Here is a 25,298-nt window from a genome sequence, read left to right on the forward strand (position 1 = left end):
GCCTTGGATGTATTGGCACATGGAAGTATGCATCTTTGAGATCTAAAGGCTGTGATGAATTCCTGGGGGTGAACGGCTTTTATGACCTCCTGGAGCGATAACATTTTGAATTTTTGTTTCTGATGTTCTTGTTTAGTCTTCCTGGATTCCTAGATCCAGAATACAACTTCCCGTCTGGTTCTTTGATGAAGCAGTACCTGGAGTATACTCCCTTTCCTCTTGCTGAGGGAGGAACTTTTTCAATGGCTCGTTTGCTTAGCATTTGATGATCTCATGCTGTAAAACCTGATGATGCGGGAGAGATACCTTTTTATGGGGTATCAGGATTTGTGGGTGCTTGAACTCCAAAAAGTGGCTGTACTGGATTGCATCTAGCACCCACCTGTCATTTGGTGTTGTTCGACACTCGTCGAGATAGAATGCAACATTTCCCCCCCACCTGACTGCCCCTGTTGCAGTCATTGATGCACCCTATTTTGCCTACCTCTCTGGGAGGAGGAAGATCCGCGCTTTCTTGCGCTGAGAGGATTGATAATTCTGATTATAGCCCCGAGAGTAATATCCGGCCCTACCATAGTTCTTGTTGACTCTGGAGGCTGAGACTCTTGCATTGCCCGATGCTCCTCGAAAGGAGCGAAAGGACCTCCTGCTTTGAAGGGCTGTGAGAGACCTAGTCGTGTCCGAGTCAGTCTTCATGGCTGTAAGGGCCTCAACAATTTTGTCTCCAAACAGATTTTCCCCTTCACATAGCATAGCAATGACCTTGTGTTGTACTTCTTAGGAGAAATTAGTGCAACGTAGGCATGCCTGGCGTCTAAGGACCACGCCATTGCTGATCTGCTTGAATCCTGTTTCACCAAGGTCTACAGCGATGTTGATGCTGTGATTCAAGGCTTCCTCTCCTTCGCGCACCAGCATCATGGCCTCTTTTCTCTGCTGTTCCGGAACGTGTTACAATAAAAAGAGCCAGACGGTGCCACATCTCTCGATCATATCAAGCGACTATCGCCAGGGCAGTGGCTGCTTTAACAGTTGTCGCCCCAATGGTGAGAACCTTCTGTCCAAAAGGCATCAATTTTCCGGTTTTCGTGGTCTAGCAGAGGGGCACACTTATGCAGTGTTCGAGCCTTGCGGCTTGCAGCCACTGCGACAACTGACTCTGGAGCAGGCTGCGAAGTGAGGTATTTTGGCATAGTATCTGGAGCCTTAAACTTCTTCTCCAACCTTCCTTTAGCCGCCCGCTCTGTAAATGGATGTTTCATAGTACGCAGGTCCTGCCTGCCACACATGATCCAGAATGGGTATGCAAAAGACTGCCTTCCTGCGTTTACCCATATGGTCGAAGAAGAAACAATCTTTATTCTCCTCATCTGGAATCAGACCAAACTCCTGGAATGCCTTAGACATCATGGAGTGAAATGCCCCCATATCGTCCGGAGGCAAAGGCTGAGCCGGGCTACCTGGTGCATCTTGGTCGAGGAGGCGATGGAACTGTATCCCTCGGACCAGAGTCCTGGTCTGTGTCGATCAATTCCCCTTCTTCTTGGTCTCTATGTGGACTGAATGTATGTGGAGGTGGAGGTCTAGGTGGTGTTTGAATCCTAGGGAGTATGCCCAGGTCTCTACAGAGATAGGTTGGATCCCTTCATTGAGGGGTAACTTAAGGTTCGCCATAAGATTGAATTGCTTGAGCAAGCGGAAGCCTGGCATCAAGCCGACCTAACAGAGTGTAGTTAGGACCTGCAGGGAAAAGCAGGGATTGTCGGTTTATAAGGGGTTATTGTGTCTGCATATCGCCTATTCCTGCAGATGTTGATGGCAGAGTAGGTGTTTCAGACCTTGGAGGTGTGTTTTCCTCTCTAGATGGTCCCTTGAAAGCAGGATCCGAAGTTCCTTCTTCCGGATTGGATTCAAAGACACCTTGACATTCGTATGGCGGAGGCTCAAAATTAGATGTAATCTCATGCTGCAGAATATCTTCTGGTATAATAACTGGGTACTACATAGAAGACATTCCCAGGGGAGCCTGGTCATGCTGCATAGTGGTCCCAGTTGGGTTTTTAATATACCCTTAAGGTACAATATATTGCCTTCTATCGGTAATTCCGAAATCTCTGACGTGGAGGTTGCCGGGAGCGTAGGCTTTTCAGAAGAAGACTTCTTCTTGGTCATCGACTTGGTGGTCGCCGAAGTGGTTGTCGACGAGAGACAAGCCATAGACCCTGACAAAGATGTCGCTGTTGGCGACATTTGGCCGTTGACTGGTGTCTCGATGAAGACTCATGATCGGAGGAGAATCTTCGAGATTGAGACAATGAGCAGTGTTTTATGCCACTCGTCGAGGTAGAGTTTTTCAATGACGAGGAGGATGTAGTAACGGATTTGGCTGTGTTTGTCCGTCGACAGAGGAGATTTCCTGGACAGTTCCACGAATTTTGACTATGGGTGCAAGCTCTTCTCCCTTGGTTTGTCCGGCAGTGACTTCGACAAAGGACCCTTGAAAGAGTGTTTGGACCCGGAATGGGCCTTTTCACCACTAGGCGGTGGTTTCTTTGCAGGTAACGAGTGTTTGGCTTTATCATGCTATGAGGACGATTTTTGCCTCACCTGTCCTTTGCTTCTTTTCCACCAGCTCCTTTTAGACCTGTTTTGACGGTGACCTCCAGTCAGAGGGAGTGGTTACTCTCACACTGTGAAGAGCCAACCTCAGACGCCGGATAGGCTGCTTCATTGAATCAGCAGATTAGGCGTTTGTTCCTGTCATTAAGGGCCTTTTGTGAGAAACCCTGGCAGATGTCGCAGCCGTCAGCGGAATGGTTCGGGTATAGGCAGCAAAGTCACTATGTGCTTGTCCCCCTCAAACGTTTTTTAGGCCGCAGGTGTCGCAGAGCCTAAATAAGGAATCTTAGGTCCTGAAGTTTCCATGGTTGGAACTGGAAAGAAATATATTTTGACTTTGGTTGTAACGTAAGTTGAAATTTGAAGAAAAAGTAAATTTTCGAAGAAATGTAATTTTCTCTCAGGAGAGAAACACGAGGAATCCCAACAGCTCGGAAGACGGTAGAAATCTGAGGGGAAGCTGCTGCGGCAGAGCTATACACTCGACGTTTCATTGGTGGGTACCAAAAGCACCCATCGACGTTGATGGGACACTCAAGGTTTGAAGTTTTGTCCATAGGAAAATTACTAAGTCAAAGTAACCAGGGTTTCCCAGCCTGACAACGGGGAATATTCACAGCATGTGAATCCATTAAAGATCCATTAAAGATCCAATGCAGGAGAAGAGTGTAAAGTTGACCTGGAACTGGTTTTGAATATTAAAATACTGAAATTAAGTGTGAATTGGCAAGCTGAACAAGCTGAAGTCTTGGGGAAGGGAATCCCAAGACCTTGTAAGTTTTGGTGTTGCAGTAGGAAAAGATAACCCAAGGCCTTTACAGAAGAATGTTGCCGCCTTGGGGGAGGGAACCCTGAGGCCATTTTGGAACGGTGTTGTCTTCTAGGGGAACCGAACCCCAAGACTATGTGGAGCTTTTTTGACATCGGGGAAGGGGGGCTGGAAGGCAAGAGAAGATCTGGGAGACGCTCTGAACTTTATTTTGGAATACTATTTGAGTTGTTTGACATCCCTATACATTGTTTAGCTTTAGTTGTGAGGGCAAGTTTTCTTTTTTTGGACACAGACTTAAGTTGAACTCCCCGACTAGCCTTAGCTTCTTTAGGTAGGGAAATCCCACCTTAGCATAGGACAAGTTAGGCCTTCAACCATCCTGACATTTAAGTTAATAAAAACTATTTTGTTTGAATCTGTTGTCTGTGTCTTGCTTCATGATGCCTTCACAATATATATATATATTATAATGATCCTGTGATGTTACAAAACTACATGCCCACTGCATCACTACTCAGGCCTAAGGCCTTGGTAAAATATTTTTTTATAGCCTGTACTTGCGCCCCCCCCCCTTTGGGATACAGGATTTGCACCTTTACAGTCTCCAATCTGATGCCCCAGATCTTGCTCCCATTTTAACATGAGACGGCCCTTAATGGGTGTCAAAATGTTCAAGAAGTTTATAAAGAGTTGCTGCTTTTGCTTTGGGAAGGCCAGAAATATATGCGAGTTCCAGAGCACATATGGCCCTCGTACCCCACCGTTTATTCTCAGGGTTGGAGGCCCATTGGCATAACTGAATAGCTAAACCTTTCGTTTTCATCCAAGGCAAATTCCCTTTTACACTACTGAAACGATTGTGGGCCTCCTCCTACATATAACTGTCAACACTTTGAGGCCACCAAACACCTGTTTATCAAAACCTGGATTGCAAACCGCTGGCATAAAGTCTGGGTTATTAAAAATGGGAGATAGAGATCATAAGCCTGTTACCCCATTTCACAAACAATTTATTCCAACATGATAGCTTGGGTCGCGTTATTGACAGGAGGGGAAAATCATTGGATATTGGATAGCGTTAGGGAGCTAAAGCTGCCCAAGAGAGAGTTGTGATAGATCCTGCTCAATCTGAAGCCATCTGGGGCCCGGAAGCAATTGACCCCATGAGAATAACATGATAGATGCTCTGACAGATAGTAACAATATGTGTCTTGGACTCCCACGCCCCCCACCCCTCCCTGACCTGGGATTCCTCAACAGGACCATCCTCGAGATTCAAGCTCTTCACCCTTCCAAATGAAGGAGCGCATCTTACTCTGGAAGATATGTAAACTGCCAACCCGGACCAGACTACTCCCCATTTTTAAACTTCTAGAGTAATTGTGATTTCAAGGGAGTAAAACATAAAAAGAGTTTTCTCCTTCACAAGAGCATAAAAAGAATGACATTCTGCTGATGCATGCAAAAAGTTAAAGTTATGGAAATCATTATCTTTTGGCAGCTGCCCACATGACAGAAAAGCAGGATTATCTCACAATTAACTAGGTACAGTGTGCAGTAGAACAAAATACCCTTACACAAATGGAACAGATGAGCACTGCAAAGAATAGGTACAACAGCAGCAGAAGCTGTTTATCCCTTCGATCACACAGAACGGAACAGGTCAGCTTGATTAGGAGCCGTTCAGGGGTCCCTCACACAAACAGAAAAGGCGAATCAAGGCAGCAGTAATACAAGCTTTCATCATGAAGAACAGGTGGAGTGGATCAGTGCAAAGTAAAGCAAGGTTAGAAGATACCCACACAGAGAACACATAAGGAATGGTTCTCTGCAGGAGAAGATCCCCCTCTCATAGAACAGACTTCAGGAGTGTACACACCCCTCCTAATATAGAAAAGGAATGTCATGGACTTCAGTAGATCATTCTTTCCTCACATGGAACAGGAATGTAGTGGGTCTCAACAGTAGACTATGACCACAGAGAAGTTGTCGGTAATGGCAGTATAGGTTCTACTTACAGAAGGAACTGCATTGGAACGTTGCAGTGCAAGCACCCCCACACTGAACAGGTAAACGAACGGCCTCAGCAATACAAGCTACACCCACATAGAAAGGTAAGAGCATATGCTTCAGCATTCTATTCCCATCACAAAGAGCATGCACAGCAGGGGGTAAGCTATGCAAGCTCACCCTCTCATAGAATAGGGGTGGCATAACAGCAGTGGGGGCACTACCCACATAGAGCAGGAACTGCAATTGCCTCTGCAGTGCCAGCTCTTCACTTATAGAGCTAATCTAGCATTGATAGCCACTTGTTCAAATATGTAGGCGAACCATGCTTCCAGAGTCCGAAATCTCCACATCATAGAAATTTAGTAAACCATAATTAGAAGGAATTGAACCTTGGAAGAACAAATTATTTGTGTACCGATTCCCAGTCACTCTAAGCATGTTCCAGAAGGGGATGTTGATATTACAGGAGGATAAGTCACTCAATGCACCTTTCATTATTCCAACTGCCTGCACACTTAGACACAAACACACCTGGCAATTACACAGTGACGTAAGCATGATTTATTATACAGGTTTGTTAGAAGAAGTGCGTTTTTATGATTAGCCAAAGTAATTATTCCCTCTAACTAGTACTACATAATTATACGCTAGTGTTATGATACGATAGCGCAGAAAGGCAAGTACTAAATGTTAAAATATATATATAATCTCATGGTCAAAAGTTGGCTGGCCCTAGTTAGCCTTACATCTGTCAGGGATCACTTAACCGACTATCGACTGAGATAACAATAATCGGTGCTTAGAAGCTGGAGGAATCCTTCATGAAGCGCTATATACAATTTTAAATACCTTTGGGGCTTACCACAACAGGGACATGTTTTGCTGACTTTCTATTTCATTTGCAAATGCAACCATTTAATTTAAATTCATTTCGTAACAGTGATTGCGTTGGGTGAAGAGTCAAGTTTTAAATGTTTTCAAGAGTAGTCCTGGAGATTTGAAAGAGGTTGTGACCACTGCCTGCTGTAATCATAACGCTCAGCAAGGGCTCTGCTGTCGCTGGTCTTTTATACCACATGGACTCCAATTTAAGGTGCAATAGTGGTTTAAACTAGACACTGCATACTCATACATGCCCCAGAGAAGGTTTTGAGGTGGGATCATTTTACTCTGTTTTTATACTTACAACATGAATTAAATTGTAAGAGTAAAAATGATTTGCCTCGGCAAGAGTAAAGATTATGCGACAGGCAACCCAAACATGACTAAACTTGAAACTTAATTGAACATGCTATAACCAAAACAGTTGTGAAGCAAAGAGGTTTGGCTTCAAACAATTTATTACTTTTGTGGAAAAGGTTCAGGTTCTCCTACACATTACTGGTTATGAACACACCACTTAGAAGTATAGTGTTAGGGAGAATTCTCATTCTATGGCTAATTTCCCTCACCTGGTGAGTCCCCCAGCAGCTTTGCTGGATTTCTGGAGTTTATTTTTTCCACCTGGTAAGAGTGTGAGCCTTTTTCCACTCTTACATGTGTTTTGCCATGTGTATTTTTACTGTTTGTGTGATTGTGGGCTCTGGAGTACACCACTTCATGAGCCCCACTTTTTATGTGTTACACAGCACCTTCAGTGCAGTGACACAGGGTTGTCTCTAAGACTTCCCACTGACCCCATTTTCTGAGACCGACTAATGTCCCCCAGAAAAGGTAAAGTTGCCATTAACTTTACATAGTCACTTTAACCACAGATCCAGTACACCCCATCTTGTATGGAGTATTGAAAAGGGTTAAATCCTAGCCCTTCTCATCTGTGTCTCCTGGAGCTTTGTTTCGCTCCCTTAACAACGAGACTTGGCTGGTGGCAGTGGTATCTACCTGAACTTTTCTACCGCGATTATATTCCATAACGGGGTAATGTTTTTGGCTATTTTAGTAGCTTCAAACTCTAAACATGCTTGCCCAAATACTTTTTATTTTGGCTCCGGTTGGGTTTAATCGCCATTTCTTTTTGTTAAAGTCCTTCTTGTGTTTTCCTTTGCGGGGCAAACTAGGTTTGTCTTCTTTGTTCACCGTCTTTTGGTTGGCTTCTCCCAAGAAGCGCTCCTTTCAACGCCTGGGTGTCTAGGTGGGCTGAATGTGAGGGAGGGGTGTGGTCACCCCCTGCACAGGGTCTCCTTGGAAACCCAAGTCGCACTTTGGCATGATTGGCTAAGGTGGTTGTCCGGGCCGGACAACCCCCCTGCTGGGTGATTGACAGCCAGGCTGTGTGAATGGGGGATTTTTGCATAAAAGGCAGGACTCTTGGGCTGGAAGTCAAAGTCGCCACTGGAACTGCAAGGAACCAAAGAGAAGCCGAGAAGACGACGGCTGCTGCAACTACCAAGTCCTGGGGAAGCCCTGCTGCAGTCCTGAGCCATCTACCCTTCGACGACAAGAGAAGATCCAGTCCAAAGTCTTCTTCCCTTGAGCTTGGTGGGATTAACCAGCTCATCTTCCACAGGCAGAGGATCCTCTTTTTGGTCGAAATCGCTACACACCTGTAGTGGTCCGGATAGCCATCTGAAGAGCCCCTCCTGTTTTAAAGGAGCGCATCTTTTATTCACCGTTGCTTTTGCTGCTGCTGGCCTCATCCCTGGGTAGTGCAGATCACTCCAGCCGTCCTTGTCCCCACGACTGAAGTCACGGGAACCGTGAGTCTGCAGGAACTACCAGGAACAACTGCCTTGGCACCAGCTCTTCTTCACTTGAACAAGATACTGTTTCCGACCTCGAGGAACTAGGGTGAATCCCCTTTCTCCTCTTGTCAAGGCTTTCAAGGCTTGTCCTCATCTTCCTTAACTCTTATAACTTTTGCTTCCTCTTGTGACAATATCCAAGTACTCCTGGCAACCTTGAATCTTGAACCATCTAACCATGTGATCCTCAACAACAGGAACCCTGTTCCACTTGACACTGGCGCAGGCCTATTGACTTTTATTCACTTGTTGGAAAGTGTTCTCCGATTCTGTCTGCCTTGACAAAAGTATTGTCTATGATTTTTGCCCCCCAACGCTCTTTTGTTAACTCAGGTGCTAAGTGTGTTTTTACTCCAGTAACATTTCTTCCTGCGGGTACGCGTATCTTTAGTAAGACCGAACTGTCATTAATGTCAAAAGTGATTGCATACGTATTCCCGGTAACGCTGTTTGTTTCACAACACCGGTCCGTCAAAGCATAAGGTACTTACCTTGAGTTGTTCTGCACAAAGAATTGGTTGTGTGTAGTGTATTTTACGTGTGGTTTTAATTTAATAGAAGTGAAGTGTTTAGTGAACAGCTGGTTTAAAATAAATGTACTTTTACTTTTCAACCAAAAACCTTGAGTCAGTGTTTGCTTGCGTCATAGTAATTGTGGTCCTTTGTGTAATCTCTGCTACTGCTCATATACTCTTGAGATAAGTCTGGCTGCTCTGCTACTGCTACCACTTTAACATAGTAGTACAGGCTTGTACCAAAGGTAAAACTTGTATTAGCATCTGTAGTCTTAATTGTGTGTAGTGGTCCCCAAGGGCACTGCACAGGATTCTGATTAACACTGATTTATGATTTTATGATGAATAAACACAGGACCACCGAAAAATACTCTTGTGCATTGCATCCATTCACAGAAAAAGCAAACGGATACTTCCACTCTTATTTCTGCCAAGATCTTAATAATGCTAGGAAAATAGACATGCAAGTGTAATGCTCCTCTCCATGAGCATCTAGAGACAAAAAACACAGCCGAAATTGAACAGGAAAAAAAACATCGCACTGTGTTCTGTTTGACAGGCGCAGTGCACACTGAGAAATTTGAAGGCGTCTCCCTATCTATTCGCCGGGGAGCTGTCATCCAGGTGGCCAGCACACTGCCATCGCTATTGGATCCCGTTCCTGGGGGTGGACCAGTGAGGAAGGATATCCTGGGGGGGGGGGGGTCTTTGGGGAGTGGGACACCGACTGGTGAGAGGTTAGGGCAAGTCAGGCAACTGACCAGAATCACACACACCAGTTTAAGAAAAGGAGAACGGCAGCGGGTCCCGAGAGTGTAAGGAGTGAAGTAACCTTGCCCTTTCGGTCCCAAACCCGCAAAGCCTTCGTAAGAGGAAACATAAGACCGCGAACAATAGCCCAAGTGTGTTGCCACAGATGTCAGAGGTACCTGGAGCGTGCCGACGCCGATATGCCAGAGCGAGGGTGACTCCTGCTGCCGTGGTACCGGCCTGGACTCCAGAGACAAGAAAAGCCAGGCGTTTTATCACAGCCGGTGAGTCAAAGGGGAAACCGATAAGAAATCGTACTGTATTGATTGAAACCTGCAAAGTGGCAGCTTGAGAAGTGTTTAAATAACTGAATAGTAAAGGGAAAACCAGCCGCATAGTGGACCAGCACCAAGTGGGTGTTGACTCGAGAAACTCTAGTTGTTTCTGTGTTGAAAAATAACTGATACCAGAAGGCCGTAGGAGAGCCGCCGAAAAAGGTCAAAGTGGTCATAAAGAAGGTCTAGCAAAATCGCTGTACAATCGAAAATCTTTGACTGACAAACTGTTAGGAAAGCAAGGCAAGTGTATCTTGCAACAAAGAGAAAACCTTTGAGAACATAAAGGTGAGTGAATCCGGCTAAAGTGAAAAGTGGCAAGAGTGAACCGGAAGGAGGGATGCCGATAAAGAGGGTTGAAGTCTAAAGTCCCAAGAAACAGTGTGTTAACAAACGTGAACCCGGCAGAGGGATTTCCATGAGAAGAGTTTAAAAGGACATTAGATTGTGTGAAGTAGAGGAAAGCCAAAGTGAACCCAGCGAAGGGAGGCGGCAATTCTAGAAGGGTCTGCACCCGGAAGAGGTGAAGAACCATCATCTCAAGTGCAGTCGGAAAGGAACTTTTTGTTTTGTTTTAAAAAGCTATCAGGTTCTCGGAAGCAGGAGATCGAAGCACCGAAGGTCCTGATATCACGAGAAACTGTTAGTGGATCTGTGCCCGGAAGAGGGGAATCCAGGGGTGAGCCCATCATCTTAAATTCATAGAGGAAAAGGAACTTTGTGGGAAGGGTCTGCGTCTGGAAGTGTGGGACCCAGGGTTGAAGCCATCACCTAAAGTATACGTGGAACAGAACTTTGTTGATTTGTTTAAGACATCAAGCCTCAAAGGCAAGAGACTTTGTGAAAGAGACTTGACCATAGAAGAGCCAGATAGCTGATACCCAACTGTCAGCTCGTGTTGGGGAAAGTGGGGAAAGCCTGAGCATGTGCTGTGCTGAGGTTCTCCACCTTGTCCCGTGCTCAAAACGTGGGTAGGAGACCCCTGGCAATCACATCTTCACATATTATTTGTGAACACTTCCTTCTTTGGAAAACCCTATTCCACGCTCTTTCTATAATTAGTTAAGGATTTGGCCATGTTTATTTTTTAGTATAGGCCATTTTATTTGACACAACGCCACTAGGACTGCCTTATTTTTCATTTGATTGTCGACACTTGCTCTCATCTTAGCGTTTTTCCACCATGCATTCATTGTTCAATAAACAACCTTGAACTGTGATCACTTGCGTCTGTCTTTACTGTTGCCACCATGAGTTCCATACAACACTGTTTTCAGACTACTCATTCGGACCTGCAATGTCACTGTTGCAAATATGAATCAAAAGGTATTTTCTGATTTCTGTCAAGTGACCCCCCCTTTGCTTTCAATTGGTGCATAAATGGTGTGCATAGAAACATAAAAAGTGTTGTATTTACAAGATTTTAATGCGCAACACTTATCTGGAGGCTTAATCATACAAAATTCTGGTTTTGATATCTTTTATTTGACCAAGTGAAAATAGTAAACTGAGATGGTATAGGTTTCAAAGTCCTGTAGACTTTAAATGGTAGTCACAAAGCTAATTAGGATAATAAATGTGTTTTTTAAAAACACATACGCTGGATAAACTTCTTTGGTTGAAGCAAGAGTAGGGAACAAGTTACTTACCTGTAACTATTGTTCTCCAGCATGGGTCTGGCATGGATTCACATGCTCATTAATATTCCCCGACGTCGGCTGGGAATCCTCAGTAAAAGAAAAACAGTTTCACCTTCAAACTGTATTTCTCCCATAAACCAATCACTGTCTTCTGGGTCATACTGCCCCCATCCAATGATAGTCCTCTCCCTAAGCCCTTCCTCTGGGAGCAATTTTTTTTTTTGGTAAGCATGTAAAGTGGCAGTATGACCAAGAAGAGCCGCAGAGGGGACGGAGGGAGGGTTCACATGTGAATCCATGCCAGACCCATGCTGGAGGACAATAGATACAGGTAGGTAAATTGTTCCATCTCAACCATGGGGTCTTGCCTGGATTCACATGCTCATGAATACCAAATACACATAAGTACAACATTACACAACCATGGGATGTGGTAAGGCTCAACAGAAGGAAATACTCTTACCTCTGGAACAGACTCACCTCAAGTGAACAGGTTGCTTAGCACTGCTTGGCCGACTCCGGAATCCTCCCTGGAATCTCTGCCGATGCAGTAGAACTTCGTGAAGGTGTTGGTGGACCTCCACATAGCAGCCCTGCAGATGTCCATCAGGGGCACACCAGCCAGAACACTGTCGTCGCAGCGATCGCTCTGGTGGAGTGGGCTCTCGGTTGTCCAGGCAGCAGTGAGTTCACCAACCGATGACCGTGCATGATGCAGCCGGAGAGCCACCTTGAGATGGAAGCCTTGGACAAGGCCTTCCCATGGATCACAAGACCAAAATTCACAAACAGCTCTTAAGTCTTTCAAAAACCCTTTGTGCGTGCCACGTAAAACTTCAGGGCACGAGCAACGTCTAGCGAGTGCAAGGCCCTTTCAGCCGGCGACGAAGGTTTTGGGAAAAAAAACAGTTTGCATCAAAAGTTCATTGAGGTGACACTCCGACTGAACCTTCGGCATGAAAGAGGGGTGCGACGGCAGCACCACCTTCGATTCGTAGAAAGTCCGGCTGTTTGCAGAATAGGGCCTGTATCTCACCCAGCCTCCTGACAGAGGTGATGGCCACAAGTAAAGCCATTTTCCACGAGAGGAACTGGAGGGGCGGATGCATAGGCTCAAAGGCCCCCCACCCCCAATGAGCCTTGTCAGAATATGAGCCTTGTCAGAACCACGCTGAGTTCCCACGTCGGAGCAGGGGCCTTCACTGGCGAGAAAGATGAAAAAAGTTCTTTGAGGAACTCCTTGACAAGTCAAGACCAAAGTGAAGACCTTCCTGGAGACCTGGTGTAGAGTGAGATAGCCGCCAGATGTACTTTGATCGAGTCGTGCACCAGCCGGCCTTGCCTAAGGTCAGCAAGAACAGATGAGGGGTAATTTTCTGCGACCCGCACCACGTAGCAAAACGCTTCCACTTGTGACCGTAGCACCAAAGTCGGTGACACCCTGGCCTTGGCGAGGTCCTTCCTGCAGTCCTCAGGCCACCGATATCCTCAAACTAGGACTGCAGGAGCCAAGCCCTCAGGTTGAGCGATCATGGGTCTTGATGCAGGATTGCACCTCCTTCTCTGGTGAGAAGATCCGGGACTGCTGGTAGCTTGACCGGAAGCGAGGCTGACAGGCTGAGAAGGTACGGGTACCAAATCTGCCTTGGCCACGCCAGGGCGATGAGTATCTTCCTGCACTGACACTGTCTGAGTGTGTTGACTCATAGCAGGAGAGGCAATGGAGGAAACGCGTACAGAAACATCCCTTCGCACAGGAAGGCGAACGCGTCCGCCAGGCTTCTTGGTTGGTGGAACCTGATACCGAACCTCTGGCATTTGGAGTTCACTGCCGTCGTAAACAGAACGATCAGGGGCCTGCCCCACTTGGAAAAGATGCGGTCCGCCTGGTCCTGCCGAAGTTCCCACTCATGGCAGGAGCGCAATTCCCTGCTGAGGAGTCCAAGATAGTGTTCTTGACTCCCGCTAGGTGAAGTGGGGCGAGGAAAATTTCTTGTACAGCGGCCCAGCCCCACAAGTCCTGCGCTTTCCTGGTGAGCACCGGGGATCGAGTGCCCCCCTGTTTCCTGATGTAGAACATTGTGGTGGTGTTGCCATGAAGATCCTTACCACCTTGCCCTTCAGAGACGGAAGAAATGACTTGAGGGCCCAGAACACTGCCCGTAGCTCCAGGATGTTGATATGGAGATCCTTTTCGTCCGGCAGCCACAGACCTCTGGCGTGCAGATGCCCGATGTGGGCTCCCCAGGCTTCCAGGTAAGCGTCCTTGGTGACGGTTTCCTGGAATGGGGGGGGTTCTGAAATCCTGTGCCCTGGCGATGTTGGAACGGACGCCCCACCACCTTATCGCCCGCCGGAATGCGTCATCCAGAGTGATCTTGTCTGAAAAGTTTCCGGACAGTTGTATCCAGCGAGCGTCCAGGAACTCCTGAAGAGGTTGCATCTGTAACCTGCAGAGCCGCATGAGGTAGATGCAAGACTACATCATGCCGAGCAAGGACTTGATGGTTCACACTGTGGCCGTCTTCGACAACAGCCGCTGAACCTTCACTTGAACGGCCGCTACCCTCTCCTCCGAGGGTGATGCCAGGCAGGACACTATTGAGCCATCTCCCAGGAACAGCGTGTTCTGCAATGGTGTCAAGCAGAACTTTGGATAATGGATGCAGAATCCAAGATCTATCAGTAGCTTGATGGCCGCCTCTGTATGTCAGACGGTAAACTCTTGCGAGCGGGTCCGGATGAACAAGTCACCACCGGTGCCAGGAACTTTGTGAACACTCTGGAGGCCGACTTCAAGCCAGAGCGTAGGACCTTGAACCAGTAGTGCTGTCCCTGCACCCTGAAACATAGAATCTGTTGGCGTTTCCTGTGAATGGGGATGTGGAAGTAGGCGTCCTCCAGGTCTAGCGACTTAAGAAATCCCCCCTTTCCAGTTGGCCGAGCACATGTTGCAACGTGACAAATCCTGAACTTCTGGGACTTGAGGTACTTGTTCAAACATTGTAGGTCTAGAATGGGCCTCCAGCCTCAGTCTTCTTTCTGAGCACGAAATATCTGGAATAGACTCCGGAGCCCTGGAGTCGCTGAGGAACCAGCTCCATCTTCCCTTTTCGTATCATGGCCCGTACCTCCTCTAAAAGCTGAGGGATGTACTGCTCCTGACGTGCCAGCAGAGGGATCCGCGGACACCTGTGCTGAATCCAGGGGATATTTCCTTGGGCGAGAGCATCCAGCACCCATCTGTCGGTGGTGATCTTTTCCCACTCGCTGACGAACCTAGTCAGCCGGCCTCCCACCGGGGTGCACGGGTGGGGGCCTGTGATGTCGGTTCAGGGTTGCTTCAGTGCTGGCCCACTGCCCTGCGGCAATGCTGACTTCCGCTACTGTGGTTCTGGGACCAGCCTCTGTAGGCTTCCCGAGTCGTGGATCTGGAAGGCTAACGGTACAATGAGAAGAACTCTTTCGATGACCTACCCGACTTTCCTATAGAGGAGTGAAAAGAAGAGCAGTGCTGCTGTTGGGTGCCCAAGGAACGGGCCATCTCCGTATCCACCTTAATGGCCTGTAGGGGACACGTCGACGACCTTCCCGAAAAGTTTACCTCCGTCGAAAGGCATGTCCAGTACCTTTGCCTGAACTTCCTGGCGGAGATTCATGGCCTTCATCCAGCCTTGTCGACGAAGGCAGACACTGTTCCCCATGTGCCGGAACCATTGACGAGGACGGGTAAGCCGACAGCTTCTTTGCGGCTGGTGAAACCATTGAATCCGGTGATGGTTGAGACCTCGGGCACTTGGGTGCGGATTTGTCCACCGGGTACTTCTACAGCCTATCCCGTTTGGCTGGAGCTGTGCAAGCCTTCCTCAAGAGGGCCAGTACCTTCGCCCACACATGGTCCAGGAGGTGCACCGCCATGATTGTTTTCTCTTGGCCTCCCGCCTCTGGTACAGGCGATCATGGAATGAAACAACCCCACCTCTTCCGGTGGGGACGCCCTAGGCTGCGGGGACCCACAGCAACAATATCGTCGTGTCTGGGTCTGCTGGGGGAAAGGGGCCCAACTCGGGTGTGGAGGTTGAAATGAGGGTGTCGGATGATGCTACCTCTTCTTGGCTGGCGGCTGATCTGGGGACTGGGGGACCATTGGAACCGGCCTTTGCGGCATCCTCTTCTGGATCTCTGACACCAGGGTGTGGAGGGTCGATATGATGTCCAGACACACATCCCTCGGCAGAGCTGGCGTGATCGGAACACTAGGCCCTGCGCCATCGCCGCTCTCCTCTACCACATCCTCATGGACCATGCCTAAGGTCTCCAGGTCCACGTTGTCTTTGGACAAAATTTCCATGGCTTGGGCCATGGCCTGGGACTGACCCGGGGCCTCCTTGCCCCCTCCCTTTTTTCCCCCCACACTGAGGGGCTGGAACCGGGTTCTTTGACGTTATCCCGTTCTCCGGCGTGGCGGCAGACCTTGTCAAAGTCACTATAGCGGCCTCGGTTCTCAGAGGGAGGGATACCTTCAGCGAAGTAGGGGCTACCTTCTCAGGGTCAGCCCCCTTAGCTGTCGAGAGAGCCGCTGCAACTAACTCCATCGTCAACGATTTATCCTGTGCCGCCAGGTTCTTCTTGGGCGATTCAGCCTTCTCCATCCGCGGCTTCTCAGGCTTCTCCCACAGTTTAGCCGGGTTGGACGATTTCCTCTTAGAGGAGGGGCTCTATTGCCGGCTGGCAATGGCAGCGGAGGGAGATGTTGATCGCGCTCTGCCTGCCGCGGACCCAGACTTGTGGTCATCTTGGGCCCTCACGGATGAGGCGCCCTCACAGGACTTAGAAGACCACTCCTCAGACCGGCTGGCCCTGGGTGAGAAATTACCCTGCTCTGAGCATGGGGCAGAGGCCTTGGCATTCAGCCACGCCGCCAGTCTACTGTGCCTGTCCTTTGTCGTGTTCTTGAAGAAGATGCAGCATATCCCACAATCTCCTTCCTTGTGGTCCAAATGCAGGCAGTAAAGGCATTGCAGGTGCGTGTCCTCCACAAACACATTTGAAGTCCGCATTTGGTGCAGGAATTGGAGAGGGACCTTCCTTCCTTCCTTCTCCTCTGTCATGGTTGGAAGGGCGCGAGGTAGGCCAGATTGGCCTGCTGGAAACTTTGACGATCTTTGCCCTTGAGGGATGCTGAAATTCACAGACAACCGATCCCCGCTGTTGGCAGATGGAGAGAAAAGCACACAGGCTCTTTCGGAACAAAATTAAAACCTTTTTCTGTGAAAAAACACGAAGATACGTAGCTCACAGAGCAAACTTGAGGACTCCCAATGCTGAAGCGTGCAGTAAGAATCTAAAGATGGCTGCCAGAGGAGGGGTTTACGGAGAGGACGGTCATTGGCTGGGGGCAGTATGACCCAGAGGACAGTGATTGGTTTATGGGCGAAATATAGTTTGTAAGTGAAAGGGAAACTTGTTTCTTTCAGCGAGGATTCCCAGCCTGACGACGGGGAATATTGATGAGCATGTGAATGTAGGCCAGAGTATGAAATGCAGGCATTTCATCTGGCTACACAAATACCATTGAAACCAATTAAAAACGCTAGCAGTGCTGAAGATGCTGGAAGTATTCTTTTACATGCAAGCATCGCATATGTCTGACACATTATATGTAAGCCATTATGAAGCTCACCGAGATACAACTGGCCATAGAGAACAGATGGAGTAGGGATCCCACTGTATACAACCAGTAATCTTCAGGAGCTCCATTAAAGTCACTGTACAACCCTGACACTGCATGGAGGCAGCAGAACACATGCTTAGGCCTGGCTCCTAGGGCACAATATGAAATGGACAAGGATCAGTCACTCTGAAACTACTACAGTGATGACTTGGTGCAGTAAGCCAACACAATAGTGTTGCTACGTGCTCTCAAATTTGATTGGACATGGAAGTTGATGCAGGTGGTTTTCTTGGTGGGAAGCCAGGATGATGCAAACCGATATTTTATTAAGCACTGAACGTTAGCTACCGTGATGAGGTAAGTATACCTGTAGAACCTCTTTCGGTTGTGGGGTAGATGAAAGCAGCACAAACGGCTTTAAATTGTTGTTTTAATCCTTACCTTAATTTCAATGTGTTTGAGTAACATGGGTCTTTTTCTGAACTTACTGGATTTCACTTTTGGATTTCCTTTGCCTTATAATGAACATATTTATTACATGCAACCGTGTTGTATGTATAATGTGTGCCTTCTTAAAGTGTGATCCCTAGCACTACTAGAACAGTGACTCTGTTCAATGTGTGCCAACCCAGGCTACATTGCCTACATACTCTTGCTTCATTCATCCAAGAGAGTTTAAAGTAAAAGGCCTCTTTTGCATAAGAGAATTAATTCTCCACTGCACATTTTTTTTTATTTCGTAGAAGCTCTGCGATTGCAATATTTTGAAGTCATTATGGGACTTCAAAAGCGAATGCATACGTATTAAGTCAAGGCTACTAGATTAGAAGTAAATAACAAAGACAACACCTGTCAATTTCACCTACATATAGGAAATGGCCTGGTCTTATACAAGCTTTCTCCACCCCACTTGCTCAAAAGTATCCATACTCCGCTCCTCGGGAAAGGGGCCAAACTTAGACCAGAGGGCAGAGACCATTCACACAAAGTTACAGTACTTACCAAGCAGTCCCTTTTTTACAACTTTGGTCCTCGTGTATTAGCATCACTCTGGCAAGCCATTACTATGGGTCTGAGAGAAGAACTCGCCCTCTGAGAGGATGAGATCTTGTAGCAGGGCAGGAGCGATGCCTGGATCATGCACGTGTCTCTGTGGTACACCGCTTAGTACGAAGGAAAGGTTAACTTGCACGACAGGGCAGACTGCAACGTCCCCCATGGTGCAAGCACATTTAGCAGTGTCTCTTGTGCATAGCGCTTTCCACCCCCCTTCCCTCGTGCATCGCCCCTTCTAGACTTACCAAGGTTTTCTTTTGTTTGGCCAGTTCTGGTGAAGAGGGTCCTGCTCACCTCATATCCTCCGAAAAAGAAGAAATATCCAGGCACCTCTCGCAGCCACGTGCTGGTCATTCCCTGGAAAAAGCCTGGCACGCCTTCACTTTTGAATATCGAACGCACAACAGACCATGTGGAGCTGAAAAGGAAAGCAAAGACTCTATACAATAGCAATTCCAGATGGCCAATTCCAAAAAAGTTACCTCGTGTCATTAGAGAAGGGTGGGCGATGGCCTTTGTTCAAGGGAACCAAATGGAGATTATCTGAAAAAGAAACTACCGCTGTACCTTTCATTGCAAAAAACAAGAAGCTCCATAACCTTTATTAGAAGGGAACGGAGTTCTGGAACTTGTTCTACAAAACAAGCCTGCTCTGCGCCCACCGCCCTGACCTGCCCCTCCCCCGACAAAGATTGGTCTTTCAGAGTCTTTCACTGTACAAGAAGCAAGCTCTGCGACATTCACTGCAAGGGAAGAAGTCTAGATTACTCTTGCTACATGTGAAGCAAGCAATGCAACCTTTGCTGCAAAGGAAGCCTGTACGGGGTCCTGTGCTGAAAGAAAGCAAGCCCTGGGACGGTCATTGCAAGCAGCAGCAGCATTGTAATTATCGCTGCAAGACAAGCAAGCTGTGGGACATTCACTGCAAGGGAAGCAAGCTCTGCGACATTCACTGCAAGGGAAGCAAGCTCTGCGACATTCACTGCAAGGGAAGCAAGCTCTGCGACATTCACTGCAAGGGAAGCAAGCTCTGCGACATTCACTGCAAGGGAAGCAAGCTCTGCGACATTCACTGCAAGGGAAGCAAGCTCTGCGACATTCATTTCAAGGGAAGCAAGCTCTGCGACATTCACTGCAAGGGAAGCAAGCTCTGCGACATTCACTGCAAGGGAAGCAAGCTCTTTCCGACATTCACTGCAAGGGAAGAAAGTGGTTCCATTTCCTATGCAAGTCAAGCAATTTCTGATGCTGTACATGTGAAGCAGGAACCCCTCATATGCATCACAAGGAAAGGATGCATTGTTTGCACATTAGCCTGGATCACACCTTTACTCCCAACATAGAAGGAAATCCAGGGCGACATTAGATGATGTGCCTCATCACTGAGGATGGAGAAGCAATGTGTGTTAAATGTTAGGTTTCTAATGAGAACAACACTGTACTTTTCTATATGGCTTTTATTGTACATTTGAAAACAGAAATAAAGATATAAAAAAAAAGAATGTGTTGTCATTAAGAGTTTTCAATAGGCAGGCGTGTGCCGAGTCTCATCTCATACTACCCTCCCGCTAGCACCCCTTCTGGTCCAATTCATTAGCTTTCTGCGCTATTCCCAAATCTTGGGCTATAACATATGTTCATGGGGAAAGAGGGGTTGGTGCTGTGACCAAGAGAGCAATAACTAAGATGATCATAATCGCCATGAAGGTAATTCTTCCTTACTCCAGCGTTGTGCTCTCCCTCCTACCCAAATGGCAGGGAACCAAATAGCCAGGCTCAAAGCACAGTGAGGAGGTGACAAAAGATGGCAAGCAAATTAAGCAAAAAGATTGTGCAGAACCTCCTAGAAAGCAAATGTTCGTGCGCGTGGTATTAGTACAGTGCATAGCTAGCTAGGAAGCAGCCTAATGCTGTGCAAAGGTAAATACCTGCTTACAAGATTAATGACACATCATGGCAGTCTTCTAGGGAGGACAGTAGGGTGCCTGGCTCTACAAGAGGCACACATCTGAACAGCGGGTCATCAGTCCTGACCTAAACATAAATGAAGATGTTCAGTTTGATGTTCTCGCGAGGCATTGGTGCATAACAGGAGAAGTCTTGCTCCACGGTCTTCGCTTTCTTGCATTTATTAGGAGTATTGAGATGTTGTGGGATCTGGAATCGCATCATGAAAGCTGGCACCAAAAATGACGTAGGGGTCAAGGAAAGAACAATTCTTAGAACCACTTTATCCCTACACAAAAACCGAATGTTCTTTTGAAGAAATTGTTTAGCCCACTAATTCTTCTGGTAACCAGGAAAAGTCATTCCAAGAAGGATTGCATAGGTCACAACCATAGGTGCGAACAGTTTGCATATTACGAGCCTTACAAAAATGATGAGGAAGTTCTCTAATAGGAGGCTACAAATAAAGGCAACAGCTAAAAAGACATTGTATTGCTTCCATCTTCAAAGAAAACATTAATTGCGAATCCAGTAATGCAGTGATCACCCACGAGGGACGTTTGTAAGAATTAAAAGTATTCTTGTGGAGGCCAGATACAACATGAAAGACCAGGTGCTGTGTAAGTGGCAAGGACAATATTGATCTTTCGACCCAAAGTCCAATAACAAAACCAAAGCCGTTTTCCTCACGTGCTCTCAGGTGGATGCTCAATGCCGCACTCATGATTTAGAAATGTTTTCAAAACGCCGCGATGGGAGGAGACCAACTGCCCAGGTGCAAAGCTCTCAAGTTTAGCAACTGAAGAAGGCCACTGTGAGAAACCAAAGGGTGTCTCACCTACTAGTCCCGGGAATCTCACGGCCATATCCTTTGGATCCAGTCCCTGGGGGTGGACCAGTGGGGAGGATCAACTGGGTAAGGGGTCTTCGGGGAGTCGGGGTGAGGCAACCAATGGCGAGACACGGTATTCCCTCTCTTTCCCATACCCATGCCCAATCTATGTTATAGGATTCTCTAATGTCCCAACTCTCCCCCCACCCCCTCCCTTCTGCACAAACACTTGGCCGAGGAAGAGGGTGACAGAGTAAAGAGGCGAACCCTTACATTGCTCATTGGACATGTGCCGCTAATCGGGTCAGGCACTTCACTTTAATCACATGAACGGAGGATAGCATAGGGACAACGCGGTGGTCTTGGAAAGAAGACAACACAGAGCAACAGAGGTTTGAATCCGGGATCCGCGCTTAGAAAAAAAACTGAAATACGATATTAAGCGAGTTATAAAAAAAAAAACAATTAAATTAAATCTGATACTCATTAGCTCTCCCGACAAAAGGGATCAAAGGCGGAACATAGAGATACACTATGAGCAAGGTGGAACACGAGAAAGAGCAGATCTTCTGCTTCTGGGGCAAAGGCGAACCTACTGGAACAGGACGACCAATCGAGGGACTAGAGCAATGGGTAGAGAAACCCTGAAGTTCCCTACAAGAGGTTGTCTCCAGGAAGCCGTGAACGAGACGTGGAGAAAGACAAATAGTCAAGAAGAAACCTGCATTGTGTTTCAAGGACGCCAGCGGCTCTCCCAGGTGACCGACAGAGTTGGGGAGACGAGCTTGTGAATCAAAGCCGCAGAGACAAGAAAGGAACTTGCACAACCGTTGAATTAGTTAAAGACATGAAAGGCCGGTTTGTGTCAAGGAAAGATTGAAGCTGCAACAGTATCTCACAAGTGAAGGTTTCACACATGCTGATGAGACCCGAAACAAAGCTAACCAGTGACTACCTTTGAAGTGGCTGATAACTGTGAAGCCAGTGATACAGAGTAGCAGAGTGGTCCAGCGCAAGGAAGTATCCCACTCGAAAGTTTCTGCAAAATGTGAAATGTTTTGTTATAAAGCGGCAAAGTGAACAAACTCTGAAATGCGTAATGGTCAAGATTAACCACAGCAAAAGAGGAAGTGAGAAGGTGAATGCTTAAGAGAAATATTTCTTTGAACATTTTGTGCTTATGATACTGCACTACCAAGAAGAGACACTGGGGCAAATAACATGAGAGTGTGAGCTGAAGAGAAAGTTGAAGTGATCCTGCGGTGGTCTATAATAAAAGCCTCACACATTTGAATGTCTTAAACATCTGTGAAAGATTCAACCCTGATTGAGGGAGACCAGAAGTGTGATAAGTTAGGGTAAGGGAACCCCTAATGAATGAATTAAGCTTGGGGGAAGGGAACCCCTGCAAGTGCTGTAATTGAGAGGTCCAAGCCCGGCTGAGGGAGACCTAAGTGAACTTTTTGTTGAACTGTGAAAGACATTTTGGAATGCTGGAATAAGTGACTTTAACGTGGAAGGCCAGGAAGGCCTCAATCCACGTTTTGAACTGCCTTTTGTTTTGAGAACCTGAGCCAGAGTGTGTTATCCGGTCTACGGGGGCCGCCTTACTCCGTGCTGTCCAATGTGGGGACCGTTTCCAAAACACAAAGTTCAGGTTGGTCTCTATCAGTCTGGCTCCGACCTTTCAAAGTACAAAGTTCACGTGGATCCCCCTCTGTCGGCCTCATACCTGTCACAGTCCAACAAAACTTGCCGGGGCTCCCTTACCCAAGCTTTTTACACTTCGGGTCTCCCTCAGTCGGGCTCAGACCGCTTTTCGGATGTCGAAGACTTTCGAATGTGCGTGGCTCCTTTACAGACCACCACAGGACCACTTTGATTCAGAATTCAATGTTCAGCTATTCCTCACCCTTCTCTCAGGGTTAACTTTGTTCATTATCACTTTTACAGTTCATTCCCTTTTATCGCCTCAAACAATGCACCTTTCACAGAGACTTTCGAGTGGCCTAATCCTTTTTGTCCGGACCACTCTGCTACTCGGTATCGCCGATTTCATAGCTGTCATTATCGTAAAGTTCATTCCCAGGTCTGCCTTTCCTCGTGTCTCATCCAGACGCCTGCAGCCACCACTTGCGATATATTTTTGCAAACTTCAATCTTACTTAACACACACCGGTCTCGGGTCGCTTGCCAACTCACAAGCTATGTGCATCTTACTTCTTGTTTCTGCAGTTTTTCTCAAGTCAAGATAATACCACAGGCTTGGCCTCACCTCCCAACTCTGCCATTCAACCGTGAGGGTCGCTGGCATCCTTTAAGCACAATTCAGTTTCCTTGTTTTCTCAAGGGGTCTCCCACGATCAGGCTCGGACCCCCTCCTTAAAGCTCACACACTGGTCTCCTTCAGTCAGGTTTGGACCCCTTCAGAAGTGCACAGATGGGTCTCCCTCAGCCGGGCTGGGACACCCTCTTAAAGTTCCCAAAATAAATGTCCTTGGACTTCCAGTCCCAGAATCCTTCATTCCAGTTTTGCTCACACTTCACTAGCTCCCCCTTTTGGCACTCTGGCGGTTATGGGAGCTGCAGAAGTTTATGGGGATTCTTGTTGAAGTCAGGGTCTCGCCATCTAACCCTCAAAGGCCTGAACTTGCCTGTTTTGCCCAGGTATGAGCTCTGGTGTGGGCACCGCCAGGTAACCCCAGCTGCTCCTGGTTTGGCTCCCCGGAGGTGCAGTTCCCTTTCCACACTGCAGCCTCCACTATACTCACAGGTCAAGCAATCAAGTAGTCTTTCTTCCTTCAGGCCTTCCAGGATCTCTCCAGATCAAGTTTTCTCCCTCTGGCTTCTGTGCACCATCCAGCATCCCCAGCTCACTCAGAGTGTGCCTGTCTGCTCTGCCTTTTTTAGTGAGGGGGAGGCTTAATAGGTCTCAGGTGAGACGGATTGTCAAGGGAGGCCAGACCGTGCCTGTCCTTATTATGGGGACAGTCTATTGTTAAAAGGGAAGTGTCTGCCTTCTGTGTCAGAGTGTGTTTCTTCTCAGTGATCTTCTATACAAATACTGAGACGAAGAGAGGAATTGAGAGCATGAAAAGGTGGAGGAGTTGAGAATCATAGTGTTTTCTGGTAATTATGGGAAATTGGGTTCAACATATCCCATGTATACTGAGGGAGTATCAGGTAGGGGTGTGTTGGAAAGGGGGGAATACTGCTTCCCTCCCGAGGGCATTCCTCCCGCAGGTCCCAAGGACTCCCTGAACAGGTGATCCTCCCGCACTGGTCCACTCCCAAGGTCTGGTTGCAAAGGCGATGGCCATGCCCTGGCCACCTGAACAAAAGGTCCTCTGGGTCTATCCGTGAGAATGGGTTTTTTCACATTACCCAACACATAACGAGTGCCATTTCTGACAAACTCTTCATGATACTGGATTAATACAAGGTATTGTGAATTGGTGTACACGTAATTATGTTACCTAACGGAATTATTTATATGAGTAGTCAAGCTGTGTAAATATTTGATGTTACATGTCTGGTGTTCTGAGAACAATTTGTATGTAGGAAAAATTGGTCTGGATTAGTAGAAGTGGCAGAATATTTGGTTTTTGGATAAAATGGTATTCCTTCCATAGTTCACACAAGATGTGGGGATATAATAACTCCCCATTTAAATATGGCTGACTATTCAGGACTTTGCTGTAGTTGAACTAACAGTCTAGTGTTTAATACTATACGGGTGCAGAAGAAGGAGGGTGACGCAAATGTGGCATGTTTTGAGCAAAAGAATTGTATTATTCAAGAAAGCTAGCAACAACCTATCTGCCCCGATTACTAAAAGAAGTTGTCTGTCAACTCAAAAGTGTCCCCCGTCCTGTGTCAAGAAAACCTTACTTCTGTCCCTTACACTAGAAACTAAAGAATAAGGCAGTACTTTTCGGGTCCCAGGAGAATGACTCCCTTATCCTGGGTTATGGTTCATGGTTTGTTGAAATAGTTTCCAAATCTTAGTCATTTTAGGCCCCCACCTTTGATCCAAACACCCCTAACTCACACCGAACACCTGTTTCTAATGTGCCTTTATGTGAAAATCCATGAGAAAAACCACCTAAGAGTAAAAAGTCCAAAGACAACAATAGACTAACTCCCATAACCACCCAGGTACTGAAACGAGGAGGACAAGGGAGTTTGTGCTAAGTGACAGGAGCTCGAAGTACAACATGCAGACTAGTTGTTTTTCCAAGTCTTCAGTGTGTGGGATATTTGAAGATGGAAACCGCACTAGGGAGTCGTGCAGGAGGAGACGTTGCCAGCCATGCCAAGGATCACAAACGTGAGGCACATGGATGGAGCTGGCGAAACTGAGAAGACCGCTGGGACAGGAGGAGAAACGCCATGTGTGATCAG

The 25,298-nt window shown here is 47.2% G+C and overlaps 1 protein-coding gene across 1 annotated transcript in view; it reads right to left on the reverse strand.

Annotated features, from left to right (window-relative positions):
• The window catches only part of LOC138480686 (mitochondrial ornithine transporter 1-like), a 626,425-nt gene that overhangs the window by 133,340 nt on the left and 467,787 nt on the right, over nt 1-25,298 (reverse strand). The window contains exon 5 of the mRNA XM_069612363.1: nt 18,361-18,533. Coding sequence (XP_069468464.1) covers nt 18,361-18,533 — 173 coding nt within the window. The remainder of the gene's footprint in view (nt 1-18,360; nt 18,534-25,298) is intronic.

This window comes from Ambystoma mexicanum, chromosome 5p (assembly GCF_040938575.1).
Source record: "Ambystoma mexicanum isolate Mex_15411 chromosome 5p, UKY_AmexF1_1, whole genome shotgun sequence".
NCBI lineage: Eukaryota > Metazoa > Chordata > Amphibia > Caudata > Ambystomatidae > Ambystoma > Ambystoma mexicanum.